Consider the following 13,069-nt stretch of genomic DNA (forward strand, 5'->3'; position numbering starts at 1 on the left):
AGCAACACAGTGTAAAGGTAGGGTTTAGGCCAGTTGTTTTTACTCCTTGTGTAGCTGATGAAAATAGTTCCACTGATTATTGAAAAACAATACAGGGAATAAAATCTAGCTTTAAATGAGCAGCAGAGAACAGATAGAGACGTGTTGGACACATATTTGACACTTTTCCAAATTCCCTCTGGAAACTGAAATGCCTGTGCTGGGGTTCTGCCTGGTCCATATGTGCAGTGATGGTCATTTGAGCTCCTTCTGTTCTGCCAACACCTCAGTGCCCTGAGATTTGACCTCAAGGTCAGAGTGGTTTTGCCTCTCTAGCAACACCTGGGAAAAAAGTACAGATGCTAGAAAATATGGGTGAAATTGTGATGTTCCCCTGGCCTTTGCACTGTGCTTTGGTGTAATCTGAGCTAGGTAATAAATGGAGAAGAGCTGCTTACAGCAGCCTTAAGGAAGAGGCTTTTGACTGACTGAATTTGGGGATTTCATCATACATTTGACATTCAATGCTTTCCACTTTCTTAAAAGTTACTAATGGAACCTTCTTATTGCCACTGAACATACAAAATTAAAGTTTTAAAGACAGAAGTCTGAAATGTTCCCCATTGCTTTAAAATGCACAGAATTAAATTTTTGACAGTGAATCCTACTGGCCTAGAAAAGCATTCTGGTTTTTATCTTTGCTTTATGGCATAGGCATCCATAATCAAATAACGATGGAAAAAATATGATCAATCCTCAAACTTGTATGTGCTCCATAATAAAAAAAAATATTGAGATGTAACCATTCCATACCATTAATAAAATGTAAATATTAGTATGGATGTGTATGATGAGAAGGTAAATAATTTTTAAAATATAAAAATACAGGTAGAAGAGACAACAAATTTAGTTATGTGTTTTCAGGTAATTTCATAAAATGATTTCATTTTTAGTTTAGTTTCATTGGTTTTAGTTCCCTTGAACTAGAGGCATTATTAATTGGAAGATATTCTTAATTCCAAGTTTTCTTCAGTGTTTTCTGCAACGTTTTAGTGATCTTGTGCTTTTGCATGACCATGTGAGGTGACAATTTTCTTCCAGAGATCAGGACAACAATCACAGGAGGTGATGCTAATCATGGGGTTTGGGTCCAAAGTAAAGCCTCACTTAGGCTGAAAAGAATAAAGAAGGGCTTAGGAAATCCTGACAGTGGATTATATATCAGAGCCTTCAAAGGAGGGGTGTGAAGGGGAAGGTGTAATTATCTTCACTCCTAATGTAACATTTAAGAGTCCCTTATTTAAGGAAGAAACCCCTGGTTTGGCAGTACCTTTCAGGAGTCTTCATGCTTGGCACATGGAGTTTAACTGAGCACAAACTGTTTGAAAAGGGAAGATGATATCCCTATTTTATCAAAATGAAACAGCTTGACAGGTTCACAGAAAAAGTTACAGGGAATCTGCACATGGCTACTCCTCCCCTGTCTGCCCCACTGTCCTCCCTGACACAACTGAAATAGCAATCTCAAAAATAAACACCTAAAGAGCATCAGCTTGTGACATGAGCTTCCTTTTTCTACAGTACTGATTCTCAGGGATTTCAGCTACCTCTTGAATTTATTATATTTTTTTACCAAATATTCATGCTATCCATTCTTTTAAGGTAATGATCAGCTTAGCAAAGCTGGGAAGTCAGCCTATTTGTGTTCAATGTGAAATGTGTGCATAATAAATACTGCTTCATTCAGTAACTGACAGCTGTCTTAAAAAAAAAACCAAAAAAAATCCTAAAAAAACCCAAAAAAATTCCCAAAAAGCCACCAGAAGAAGTTGCACTCCCTTCTTTTTACTGCCCTTATTTAATTAAATGAAAGGTGTGGTGAAGTGTAGAAAATTTTAATTCCACAGTAAATCATAGTAATAGCTTCCCATTTGGTAAGGTTCAGCTGTGAAATTAGAGGTGTAATAGTTAACTCCATAACTAAGAACATCAATAAACATTGGCTTTTATAGTAATAATTACACAATAAACAACTTTAAAAGATGATTTACACCATGAACCTCAATTCACAAGACAAGAGGAGGGAAGTCTGGGACTAATTCCAAGTTAGAGGTATGGAATTGAACTGCAGCATCTATCTCTAGTGATCAGCTCAAAATGGGAGACTGAACTATATGCAGATATTTACTGCCTATATTGAGCTTGGCATTATTAATACCTGCCTTATTTTAAGAAATTGTAGCTTGATTGCTCTTAATGGCAATCCTGGCCTTTCAGCTGCCTGTCTTGGCAGCCTCTGCATTGGTCACAAATGTCAATAATTATCTATTTACTCACAGATAACTAAAGGAAATGTGCCAATTTTATCAGGCCTCCAAATATAATTTCTGACATACTGGGAGGTATCAGACAATTCTTAGTCCACTTAACTGGCATTCTTACAGGTGCATGGTGTTTCAAATTACAAGTTTGTAGATAATCACATTTGTTTGAAAACATCCACTCTTAATTAAACACATCAGCTAGTAATTCACTGTATGCCACTCCTGCTAGTTTCACTTTTACCACTACCCCGCAATTTTTTTTAACACCAAGGATCAACTTAGATCATCCACCTTGGAATACTGGCAGCACATTAACATTTTTCAGTACTGCTGAATTTGCAGTATTGGAACTCCAAGTTAAAGGAGCAGGCAGGATATCTGCTCTGAGATTTGCACTGCAATTCTGATGCCTGAGACTCCTGGTGTTTTAGAAACATCCTGGTAGATGTAAATGTAACCAGACATATTCTTCATTTTGTCAGTGGACTGGACAACACCTTTCTCTTCTCAATAATACGTCCCCCCCACCTCAGGTCAAAAGAAACATTTATTAAAAACTTATTACACTTCTGTATCTTTAGCCAGTCTTGTTAGTAAATGAAAGTACCTACCTCCAATTTGTTTCCAATAGCTTTAATTCTTTTTTACATGCCGTCTTTGCTGCAGCCAGTAATTAATCTTTCCTAATTTTTTTTCAGTTCCTTGATGAATTTCAACCACTGTTATTAATCACATTCTCTGAAGTGCAAATTATTTCTCTCATTTTTGTCTCTGAGGAACTTTCTGATTTTTGACCACATTCATTTCAGCACTAAATATGGATAGGGTTTTGGACAAAAAAAAAAGTTCTTTTTTATTATGAAACTGCTAGTACTCATTTATCAAATAAATTGTTCTTGAAGATCTTCCACTGTTTCTCTGTTTATTCCCCTCCCTACCTCCCAGACAGCTTAATGAACTTACAGTGGGAGGTAGGAACAGGTGCCTTTTTTTTTTAAACCTGACTGATTTTAGTAGTTTAAAATGTATCACCTTAATTCTGCAAGAGGTTTCAGAAGTGCCAGCAGTGATCATTAAAATGGCTTAATTATAAATTGTCTCACAAACTTGGATGTTTGTCACTAGTTCTTGTTGCTTTTCCAGTGTTGGCCACTACTTTAAGATCCAATTAATTTCTCATCCCTTTCTCTTGAACAGATTTTTCTGTAGCATCAAGGGAACTTAGTTACATGTTAGAAGAATGACAGTTCCAACAACTCAAAATTGCATTAAATTGTCTAATAAAGTGGGTGTGGCTGCTTGCTTTATGTCCCTTTAATTGTCTTTTATCTCTTATCTCTCCTTTCTGTAATACAGGTCTTCAGGTTTATAGGAACTAAATCCCTATAAATTTGTGCCAAGCTTATTTCTGTTCTATCAAGCATCTTCCCACTCTGGTGTTAATGCCTCAAATTTGATTTTCACTGCATTCATACCCAAGAAGATACCCTGGAAAGATGTGGAACAGGAGGGTTGCTTATATTATTGATGTAGCCAAAGTGAGAGTCTACAGAATTTGGAGGATCTCCAGATAAATCTGATTTATCAAACTTTGGCAGCACACTCTGGCACTGGACACCTCAGAGGTGTCTTCTGTTGGAAGTGATGCTGGTAGCTCAAGCAGCACAAAATTTGAGGCAAAACCCAGAGTTTGATTTTAGAAATTGGTTTCATTTCTTTAGCTTTGTGTTATACTGTTGGGTTTTAGTATGAAAAAGAGGCTCTCAGAGATGAGCTTGAAAAGGGCTTTTTCCATTCCTGTGGTCACTTCAGCTATTCTCTAAACTTCTTGAATGTTCCTTCTCAGTACCCTTCAAGTATCAACCCTTTTGCCCAAAAAGGTGTGTGAGTTAAAGTACATTATTTTAGCACAGCATGGGATAATAAAAGGTTTGACAGGCTTAGACTTCTTTGTCTTTTAAACTTTCATCACCAAATTATGTTTGACACTTTTTTTTCCCCACATATGAAAGGAAAGAAATTCAATTAGAGAACAAAGAAAGTATTAGTTTCTCAAATCCAGAAGGTTATTTTAGAAGAGAATCTCCTTCTAATTGCCTCATTTAGAACTATGTGTCCTGTAGTGGGAGGGGAAAAAAATCGATGGCAACTGCAAAAACACTGTGAGGAAAGGTGTCAAGTGAGTTTGGAAAGAGACAGAAGCTATCTTCTACTGTCAAGCTGTGCCTCTTTTTGCAAACATTAACTATTAAAGATTACAATATTTTTCTTCAGAATAAAATTGCATTTTATTCTGACAGGTTAGGCATGCTCCAGGGACTAGTAGCATTTCTCCTGACAGTTCAGGGTTTTCATTTTCTATCAGTTTTTGCCAATCAGATTCATCTGAATCACTGATATTTGTGTTCCTTGAGCTCAAGATGTCAGTGTCTTCTCCCTGGCAACTCTTTGCTCTTCTGCTTCTTCCTTTACTGGAGTGGCCTCTTCAGAGTTTAATTCCTTTGGTTTTGCCCCCCAGAGGCAACTATCTTTTTTAATCACACATCATAACAAGTCTTAAAAGTCTTCCTTGCATCAAGAATTTTAAATGTCTGGCACAGCTTTGCATTGTATAATTATAGATTTAGGTAATTTCCTTTTTTAATTTCCTTTTTCCAATTTTTAACATTATTAAATAGAAAATTATTTCTTAATCATCAACTATATTTTCAATATTGCAAAGCCTTCTTTATAAAAGAAATTATTCATCCAAAGCAGTAGCAGAAATTGCAGCAATAGCCCAGCTCAGGGTGAAGTTCTGGCTTCTCTGAAGAAATGCTACATCTCCCCATCCCTCCAGCTCCATCTTTCAATTCTATTCTCATCTGCTCAGCCTGCTGTGCTGTATCTGCTTGCATTTTCACTACCATACTGATATTAATGCCAACAAATGTGAGCATGTCAATTTTATACTTTACAGTTTAGCAGTTCTCCAGCCTGGTGTGATTTTTCAACTTTGATATAAAGGCAGAGGGGTGGTACTTCAAATTGAATCTTCCTTTTTTTCCCTTTTTAATTCTGCAGTAACATTTTAAACATGAATTTGCAAGATACTGCCTCAGATGTTTAGATCAGTGTGAATGCAGGCTTCAAGGATACCTGTTGCCCATGGTGGAGGAACTGACTTGGTCTTTGCTCATGGTGCATGTGCTAGGAAAGAACAGATACACAGAGAGATGCTGAGCTCACCCTCAGCTCAGGCATTTCTGCTCCTGCTGGAGCCACTGAGCTCCAGCCTCAAGAGGTTGCTTTGCAACAGAAGCCTTAGCTGCTAAAACAGTGATGAACAGTGACAGTGACTGCTGAGATTCATTGCTCAATGATGTATCATTCCCTGCCAGTTTATCAGGTTGTTTTCTGAAAGGCATGAAATGGGGGAGCTGGGAAAGCAGAACATGAGGTGCCTCCTGCTTACCTCAGACAAGTCACTGGGAGAGGAGGGCAGCTTGGTCTAGGACAGGAGTGATTAAACAACATGCAAACCAAATGTGACACACTAAAGTAGACTTGCAGCCTGGCTTAGTGCTGGTTCTTGTTATTCTCTAGTGCCTGTATGAAAGCAGAGCCTAACAAGCTAAAACCTGCTGCCTTGCTGTGCACATACAGGGGATGTTATACCCCCTGCCAGAAAGCATATGGTTTATTGTTTCCTGGTTCCTAACAGATTCTGTTGTTTGCAAGGATGAATTATTCCTTTAGATATCCAAAAAGTGATAAGACCACTCATAGAACACAAATAAATTATTTTTTTTAATATTCAAAGCTTTGTGTTCTCTAGCTCAAGTGAAATTGCAAGATTTCTTTTAAAAAAAAGGTGGCTTTACTTGGGATTAGGAATTCCTTAGTTTTATAGACAAAATAGCTGTGACATAATATCAGCTTAGGTTTGTGACTTTTAGACAAAGTATAATGTTTCAGATAAATCTGGATAAATCAGATAAACCAGCCTAGGAGCAAAGATCAGCTGTGTAATAGTAACTCTGCAAAGCAACTAAACTTCACTGGAGAGTTGCTGTTTCTCACAGCTGTCCCACAAAGGCAAGTTTTTGAGCTTTATACACAAATACTGATTTCCAGAGAAATACATTGAATTTTATAGATTTCTTTTTAGCTTTCCTACTTTTTTTTTTTTTTCCTGCAAGCAGCATTTAATAAGAGAACCCCAAATAATTGCATTCCTGAGCCTCAGCATCCACCCAAGTATTACCTTCCATTAGGAAAGGCAGGAACACAGTGATTTTACCCAGATAATTTTAAGTGTCTGAGGCTAACACAGGTGAATAAAGAGGTGCCTCAAACCTACTGCATTCTTGAACCACTTTCTGACATCCAGCAACACCAAACAACCTCTGTTAAAGCTCCTGGGACGCTCCACAGCAAGAATGAAAAACAAATCCAGCTTATAGGGTTGTATATGAGGGTTCTGATGAGATAGAAGAGTTCTTTTCCTCACACCCTCCCTGAAATACAAATTAATAGGAACTCAGCCATTGACTTAGTTGTAATAGGAGAAGATGATTTACTGACTGACCACTGCAGATCTGGAGATGATTCTCCATCTTCCCAGCCTTACTGTCTGCACAAGGACTCAAATATTCTATTTTTGGATATCCAGTGTAGCAGTCCAGGTAAATAATTGATTGTCACTTTACCCTCTTCTGCTCTGCCCTGTATGAGGAGGCTTCTGGAAAAACAGAGGAAGAGATCAGAATGAAAGATGCCCTTTAGACAAGGACATTCATTCACGTCACACAGATCCTGATTCTGTGATTTTTGTCAAGTGTTAATTATTTTCTTGAGAGGGGTAATTAAGGCACATGCCTTAAATTTAATTGTACTAATTTGAATTTCCTGGTGTGTCACTACAGTTAGGTGTGATCTGGGGAAATGGCAGTTGTTCTGGCACAGCTTTAGTCAGGATTTACAAATCAAGAGACTAAAGCTGACAAATATCCCACTGATCCCAAAGCATGGTTTTTCTGGGCTTGAGAATACCAGGGAGAAGAGATGCTGGCAACATGCAACTTATGAGAACAATTGGTCTCTCAGTTTGTTCCAAAGATCATGGAAGATTTGAGGTGTCTGTGATTTTAAGAATTAGCTGAAGGTAAATCATTCCATGACAAGATGTAATTCTGAGGTTGTTGGTTTGCATAAGGTTCTGGGAGCATTTCTGTGCTGTGGATGTGGGCAGAAAGAGGGGGCTGTCTTTTCACACACTGCCTGGGCTGGTAGTGCTCCCTGACTCTGCATTTGATTTGCATTTTCTACCAAAAGAAGGAAATCAGTCAAAAGTGTGAAGAACTTGATTCTAAACCATCATCTAACCTCACAAAACTAAACTCCATCCAGTGTAGCACAGGCAAAATACTTCCCCAGGTGAGCTGGGGTGAGGTAGTGAAAGGGCACCTAGAGCCACTAAGGGAGGAGAATGAAGATCAAAGGCCACTGAGGCCAGATAAGCTCTGCTCTGTTACCTCCTTAAGCTTCAGCCTCCAGAGTTCCTTCAAATTACAGGAACAAACAAGTGGGTTTGAAGGCTTAGTGCAACTGCAGGCCTATAATACAACTTTAATCTATTTCTTCTTGAAAGGAAGGGAGAGTAAGGTAGAGAAAAGAAACTGTGCAAGGTGTTTGACAACAAAGAGTGCAGGGAACTCAGAGCTCTTTGAGGGTCAATTAGCCAGAAAATGTGCTAAAGACTACATGCTCTGTTGGATTATTGGCCAAAGAATTACCCCAAAGCAATCAAAGTGGCCCTGTTGCCTGAATACAGAAAGGCAATTACAGATTTTGAGGACATGCTACAGAAGCTTTAATTAAAGGTATTACTTCTACATCACTGAACATTAGAAATTAAATTCTTACTTGCAGCCACGAGAAGCAGCTTTTGTCTTTGCCTTGCGTGTAGAGTGTCAGCACAAGGCAGGGCTGGCTTTGGCATCCCTTCTTTAGGAAGGTGTATTGGATTTCACCCCACTCCTTCTCCTAACTACCACTTACACACCTGACATATTAAGAGGTGGATTTCTACTGCTAGACCTTCAGGCTTCCTCTGGCATGGTCTGGGTTTCTGTCAGCAAGGACAATACAATCTCTGACTAGATTTCAAGGTGAAGTTTATTTGTGTGCAGAGCAGAAAGGATTTACTATGTCAAGAGGGATAAATCTGTTGCCCTTAAACCAGAAGTTACAGTAACTACAATTTTTAAATGAATTTTGACTTTCAGTGTAGTTGATGGTACAACCAACCAGCTGGACCCACAAGAGCAGCCTGTCAGGATAATTGCCCCAGCAGCAAACACAATCCCTTCCTAACACTCCTGCTCAGAGTGGGGCCTCCAGGTGTGCTTTTGTGCCTCTCTGACCAGGGACAGCTTCTTGGGGAAGACCATGCTCCTCATAACCATGGTGTTCTTGGATGATACTGCATAGACAGTAGGACAAACTGTGGTGAACTCCTGCTGACAAGCTGCAGCTCACAGCTGCCAGTGCTGCTGGAAAGACTCCTTTAGGCATGAAGGCTTTACTGAAGCTTTAGAGCACTGGGCTTCAGCTTCTGGTGTGACTTACACAAAGAAAGTAACAGTGTGTGTACTTTTTGCTGATTTCCCATGTGTGCAAGTAGCTTCAGCACATCTTTCATACAGCCTTGACTCTCACTCTGAAGCTTCTACTTCACTTCAAGAGTTGCAGTCACATAACACTGCCCAGTCCATAACAGAAGCTTTGTTAGAAATCCTAACCACCATTGCTATTTACTTGATAATACCTGAAACACACAAATTAGGATGAAAAGAGTCCTTACATTTGTTTCCTGCTTATTTTGATGACCCTCCTGGTTTGCTGCCCTGCTCCATGGGTTTCTCAGGTCATCCTGCAGCTTATACCTTGCCCCAGCACAGCAAGTTCCTTTAGCTCAGGTCTCCTTTTATACTTGTGGTTGGTCCCTCAATCAAAACTCTCCCCCAGCTGCAAATGGTTGTTTCTCTTACCCCCTTCCTGCTCAGGTTTTTCATGTTTCTTCTGAGATATTTTTTTCCTACTTTGCTTCCCTTTCAATGTCTGAATTTTTGAACCTAGAGTTTACATTTCCTCCAAATTCTGATTCCATGGCAGAGGCACATGGAGCAACACCACCCAGTCCAATGCATGAGCCAACCTCCTTCCCTAACCACCTGTGTGGTCAAAGGAAGAGTCACTAAGATGAGGAAGGCTTTAGATCCCCCCTGAGGGATGCAGTCTGGAGGCCCTTTTGGCAGGCAGGAATATACTTTGAAGCATTCTGTAGTGCAGCCAATTACCATAATAATGGTTCCATTATGAACCAGAGTTCATAAACTCTCTGTAAACCTGTTTCTCAGCTCATGTTTCTTTGGTGCAAGAGCCATGTGTTGGCTGGACAGATGGGGGCTCTAAAGTTTTTAACAGGTTCTTTCATTTTTATTTGCTTTTTGTCTGATCTTTTCCAGCCACAGAATTGTGCCCTGCAATTGCCATGTCTGCAGAGCATGGGGCACACTGGTGACTGCCCTGTGAAGCTGCCAGCATTTCAGGGTCAGCTTAACTAGAAATTGAGACGTTGTTTGAAGGTCCCATTTCCTGCACTTTGGGGACCTAAATGTTCCCCCTTGGTATTAATTATATATTTCCCTCTTAGCTGCAAGGAAGTGCAAAGAAAAGTAACATCATGGTCCAGCATCAGTTGCTGCATGAGATGGAAAATTCTGCTCAGTGTCTAACCCATAGCCTGGAGCAGCACATTTGGAACTCACTGGGACTAGGAGACCAACAACTGGTGATGGATAGCAGAGGATTTGTTGTGTATGAAAACAGCATTGTTTCACACAATGGGAAGTGGCACAGATCTGGGAAACTGCCCTTGTTTGATTGATTGAGTACAGTATTATTTTAGACCCCATCAGATATCTACAAGAAGTTTAAAAACAATGAAGTCTCATGACATAGCTGTGTCTAGATGTGCAAGAAGATAAAATAACTTTCCCAAGACTACACAAAAGGAAGCTCAGAAGAACAGACAAGTCAGACTCACAGCTTTTTAACTGACCCTACTGTCAAAGCTCTTTTTTCCCTGTAGATTTATAGAGGGGTGCCACACCAACATTATGAACTTCTGCTTGGCTCTTGCTCTTGTGCCAGTTCAAGCTTACAGTCAAAGTGTCTAAAAGAAAGTCTCTGTGTGCTGCTCACATCTTTGGTACAATACCATCTTTATTTACAAACAGGAGAGCCTTTACCACTAAGTAAAAGGCAACTTTATTTTTAGGTTATGTTTTCACCCCCAATCTGCAGAGTGATCTGTATGTGTGACATTTGACTCTTTTCTAAATTTGTTTCATCTTGTTTTGAAAAGTGCAGCCTGGCAGTGGCAAGTGTCTCTTTGGCTGGAGTCATGTGCCAGTAGCATCCAGGCTGAGGTAATTTCACTATTGTACATCCAGTGTAAGTAGTTGGTTTGTGCTTGTAGCTAAGACTGGAACTGGATAATTTGAAAGATTCTGCTTCTGGATATTTTTAAAACAGCCTTTAAGCAATGTTACTGTGGTCATTTACTACTGTGGTCAGATTTCACAAGGTGGCCAAAATTGAAGTGGACATTGAAGTTAATTTGCACTTGCAGCAACTCAGGCAAGAAAAAGATCTAATTGCGGTTCTTGTAGCTGCAAGTTACAACTGCAAACCTCATAGGAGACACTTCTTAAATGAATTATTTCCACAGGGGAGCTAACAGAGAATATCTCTGAGCTTGACCACTAGTGATCAGAGGATCATGAAAATGTTCCTGAGGTTTGAGGTTCATTTGGACATTATTGCCTTTTTAAGTAGCTCCTTGTACACACAGTAAAATGTCCTGGGCTGATCCTGAACTTTAAGTAGCATTTGGTGCAACCAGTAAGTTTCTGTCAGGAAATTCTTGTGATCCTTTTGCAGAGGACACTGAAGGCAGCAGCATTAAAAACAGGGTGGAGGAGCTTTCTGAGGATTCAGAACCTGTGGGATTCAGTGGCCTTGTTTCATTCTCTCTCCTTCCCCTTGATGTCCCAGCATTGCCTGCTGCACTGCTCACAGGATGTCCCACACACTGTGCCTTGCTTCCACACAGCTGGCTGGGCTGGTTTGGGTTTGTCTTTAGAAGGGCTGTCAGATAAAAATGCCACTCACCTCAGGACAGAGGCCAAAAAAATGCAAGTTTAGTTGCAATAGATAAGCTTGAACATAGTGCTGGTAGAGCCACCACACACAGGGAAGCTCAGAAGAACAGACAAGTCAGACTTGTCTTCCCTGTGTTCTTCCCTGAACACAGGGAAGTTCCCAGGTAGGAAAGTCTTTCCATGAAAAGGTCTGCACAGCTGCTCCAAGTTCTTCATGGCAAATCCAGCTACTTTTTTAGGAAAAAGCTTCCATGTAACACTTGAAAATTGGGACCTGGTTGGAAGTAAGAGGAAGATGATCTCTGGCTTTCTTTGAGTGTTCATTGTTTCACATTTTTATGGTGTATAGAAAACTGCTTAAAAAGTTCTTCCCCAGATGAGGAATGCAGGTTGTTTTTAATTATGTGATAGGCAAACAAGGATGACATGCCTACTTACCCTTTAGATGACAGCAAGCTTTATTTCTTTAAACAGACTAAGGTGGGAGACATTCATAGGTTAAATAGCCTAAAGGCTGCAAAAGTTCTTCATTTCAGTAGCCCTCTGACTCAACTGTGCTAATTTCTATTGCAGGAGGAACTTAGTCAAAACAATTGAGTGTGAAAAATGCCCACGCTTTGGGCTTTACATTTTATTTTTAACTCAGTGTTTTCTCATTCTCTATCAATCATGTCAACTCTTAATGCAAGAATGTGAGAGCCCCTTCTGAGCATCTCAGCACAGAGAACCATTTAATACTGAGAGCTTTGTTCTGCACGTTAAATGCCAATTGACTCCTCCGGCCCAAAGAAATATTGATTTTTCTCTCACTTTCTTTCCAGGCACTGCTTTCTTTCCTGGTCGCTGTGCTGAGGTCTTTGCCAAAGGTCAAAGCATTGGGAAGCTTGGAGTGGTACACCCTGATGTTATCACCAAGTTTGAGCTCACCATGCCTTGCTCTGTGCTAGAGATCAATATTGAGCCCTTTGTGTGAAGACGTGACTTTCATCTGCGACAGCCGTCCACTGTCACATACAGCACCCTCTCCTCTTTCGTCTGCCTCCCAGAGGACATCCTCTTATGCTTTTATGTTCCAATAAACCAGAAAAAACAGATCCTGTCTCCCTGAGTAAATGTGTTCTGTGCAGTGCAATCTGGCTGGCTTCTGCAGGGAAGGAATGTGGGATCTCGGACTAGGCTGTGCCCTCAATGTTTTCAAAGGGCAGGGGGGAAGAAACAAGTTGGGTCAAAGCCCAGGGTTTTACAAGAGAAATGTAATGGCAGAGCACATGATTAGTCTTCAAAATCAGAAATGTTCCACAGACACAGCTTCATACTGTAACTGATTATGGCTGCATAACAGGAATCTCATTCTTTTCTTAGTGCATGAAATAAGATAATTGATTAGAGCAAATGTTGAGTGAATGTGAGCAGAACTAAGGAGTTGAGCTTTTATTCTATACGGTTGTCATGTGCTCATCAATGGCTGGGGGAGGAAAATAAACTTGTTTCATGAAAACCAGAGCTATTTTGTAAGCAAGATGTGTGTAATATCTGCTTCCCTGCTCCAGACAT

General features: G+C 40.0%; 1 protein-coding gene across 1 annotated transcript in view; it reads left to right on the top strand.

The window, feature by feature from the left end:
• The window catches only part of FARSB (phenylalanyl-tRNA synthetase subunit beta), a 35,314-nt gene extending 22,705 nt beyond the window's left edge, over positions 1-12,609 (top strand). The window contains exon 17 of the mRNA XM_030227208.2: positions 12,337-12,609. Coding sequence (XP_030083068.1) covers positions 12,337-12,488 — 152 coding nt within the window. The 3' untranslated portion in view covers positions 12,489-12,609. The remainder of the gene's footprint in view (positions 1-12,336) is intronic.
• Positions 12,610-13,069: the final 460 nt, after the last annotated feature.

Source organism: Serinus canaria, chromosome 9, assembly GCF_022539315.1.
Source record: "Serinus canaria isolate serCan28SL12 chromosome 9, serCan2020, whole genome shotgun sequence".
Classification (NCBI taxonomy): domain Eukaryota; kingdom Metazoa; phylum Chordata; class Aves; order Passeriformes; family Fringillidae; genus Serinus; species Serinus canaria.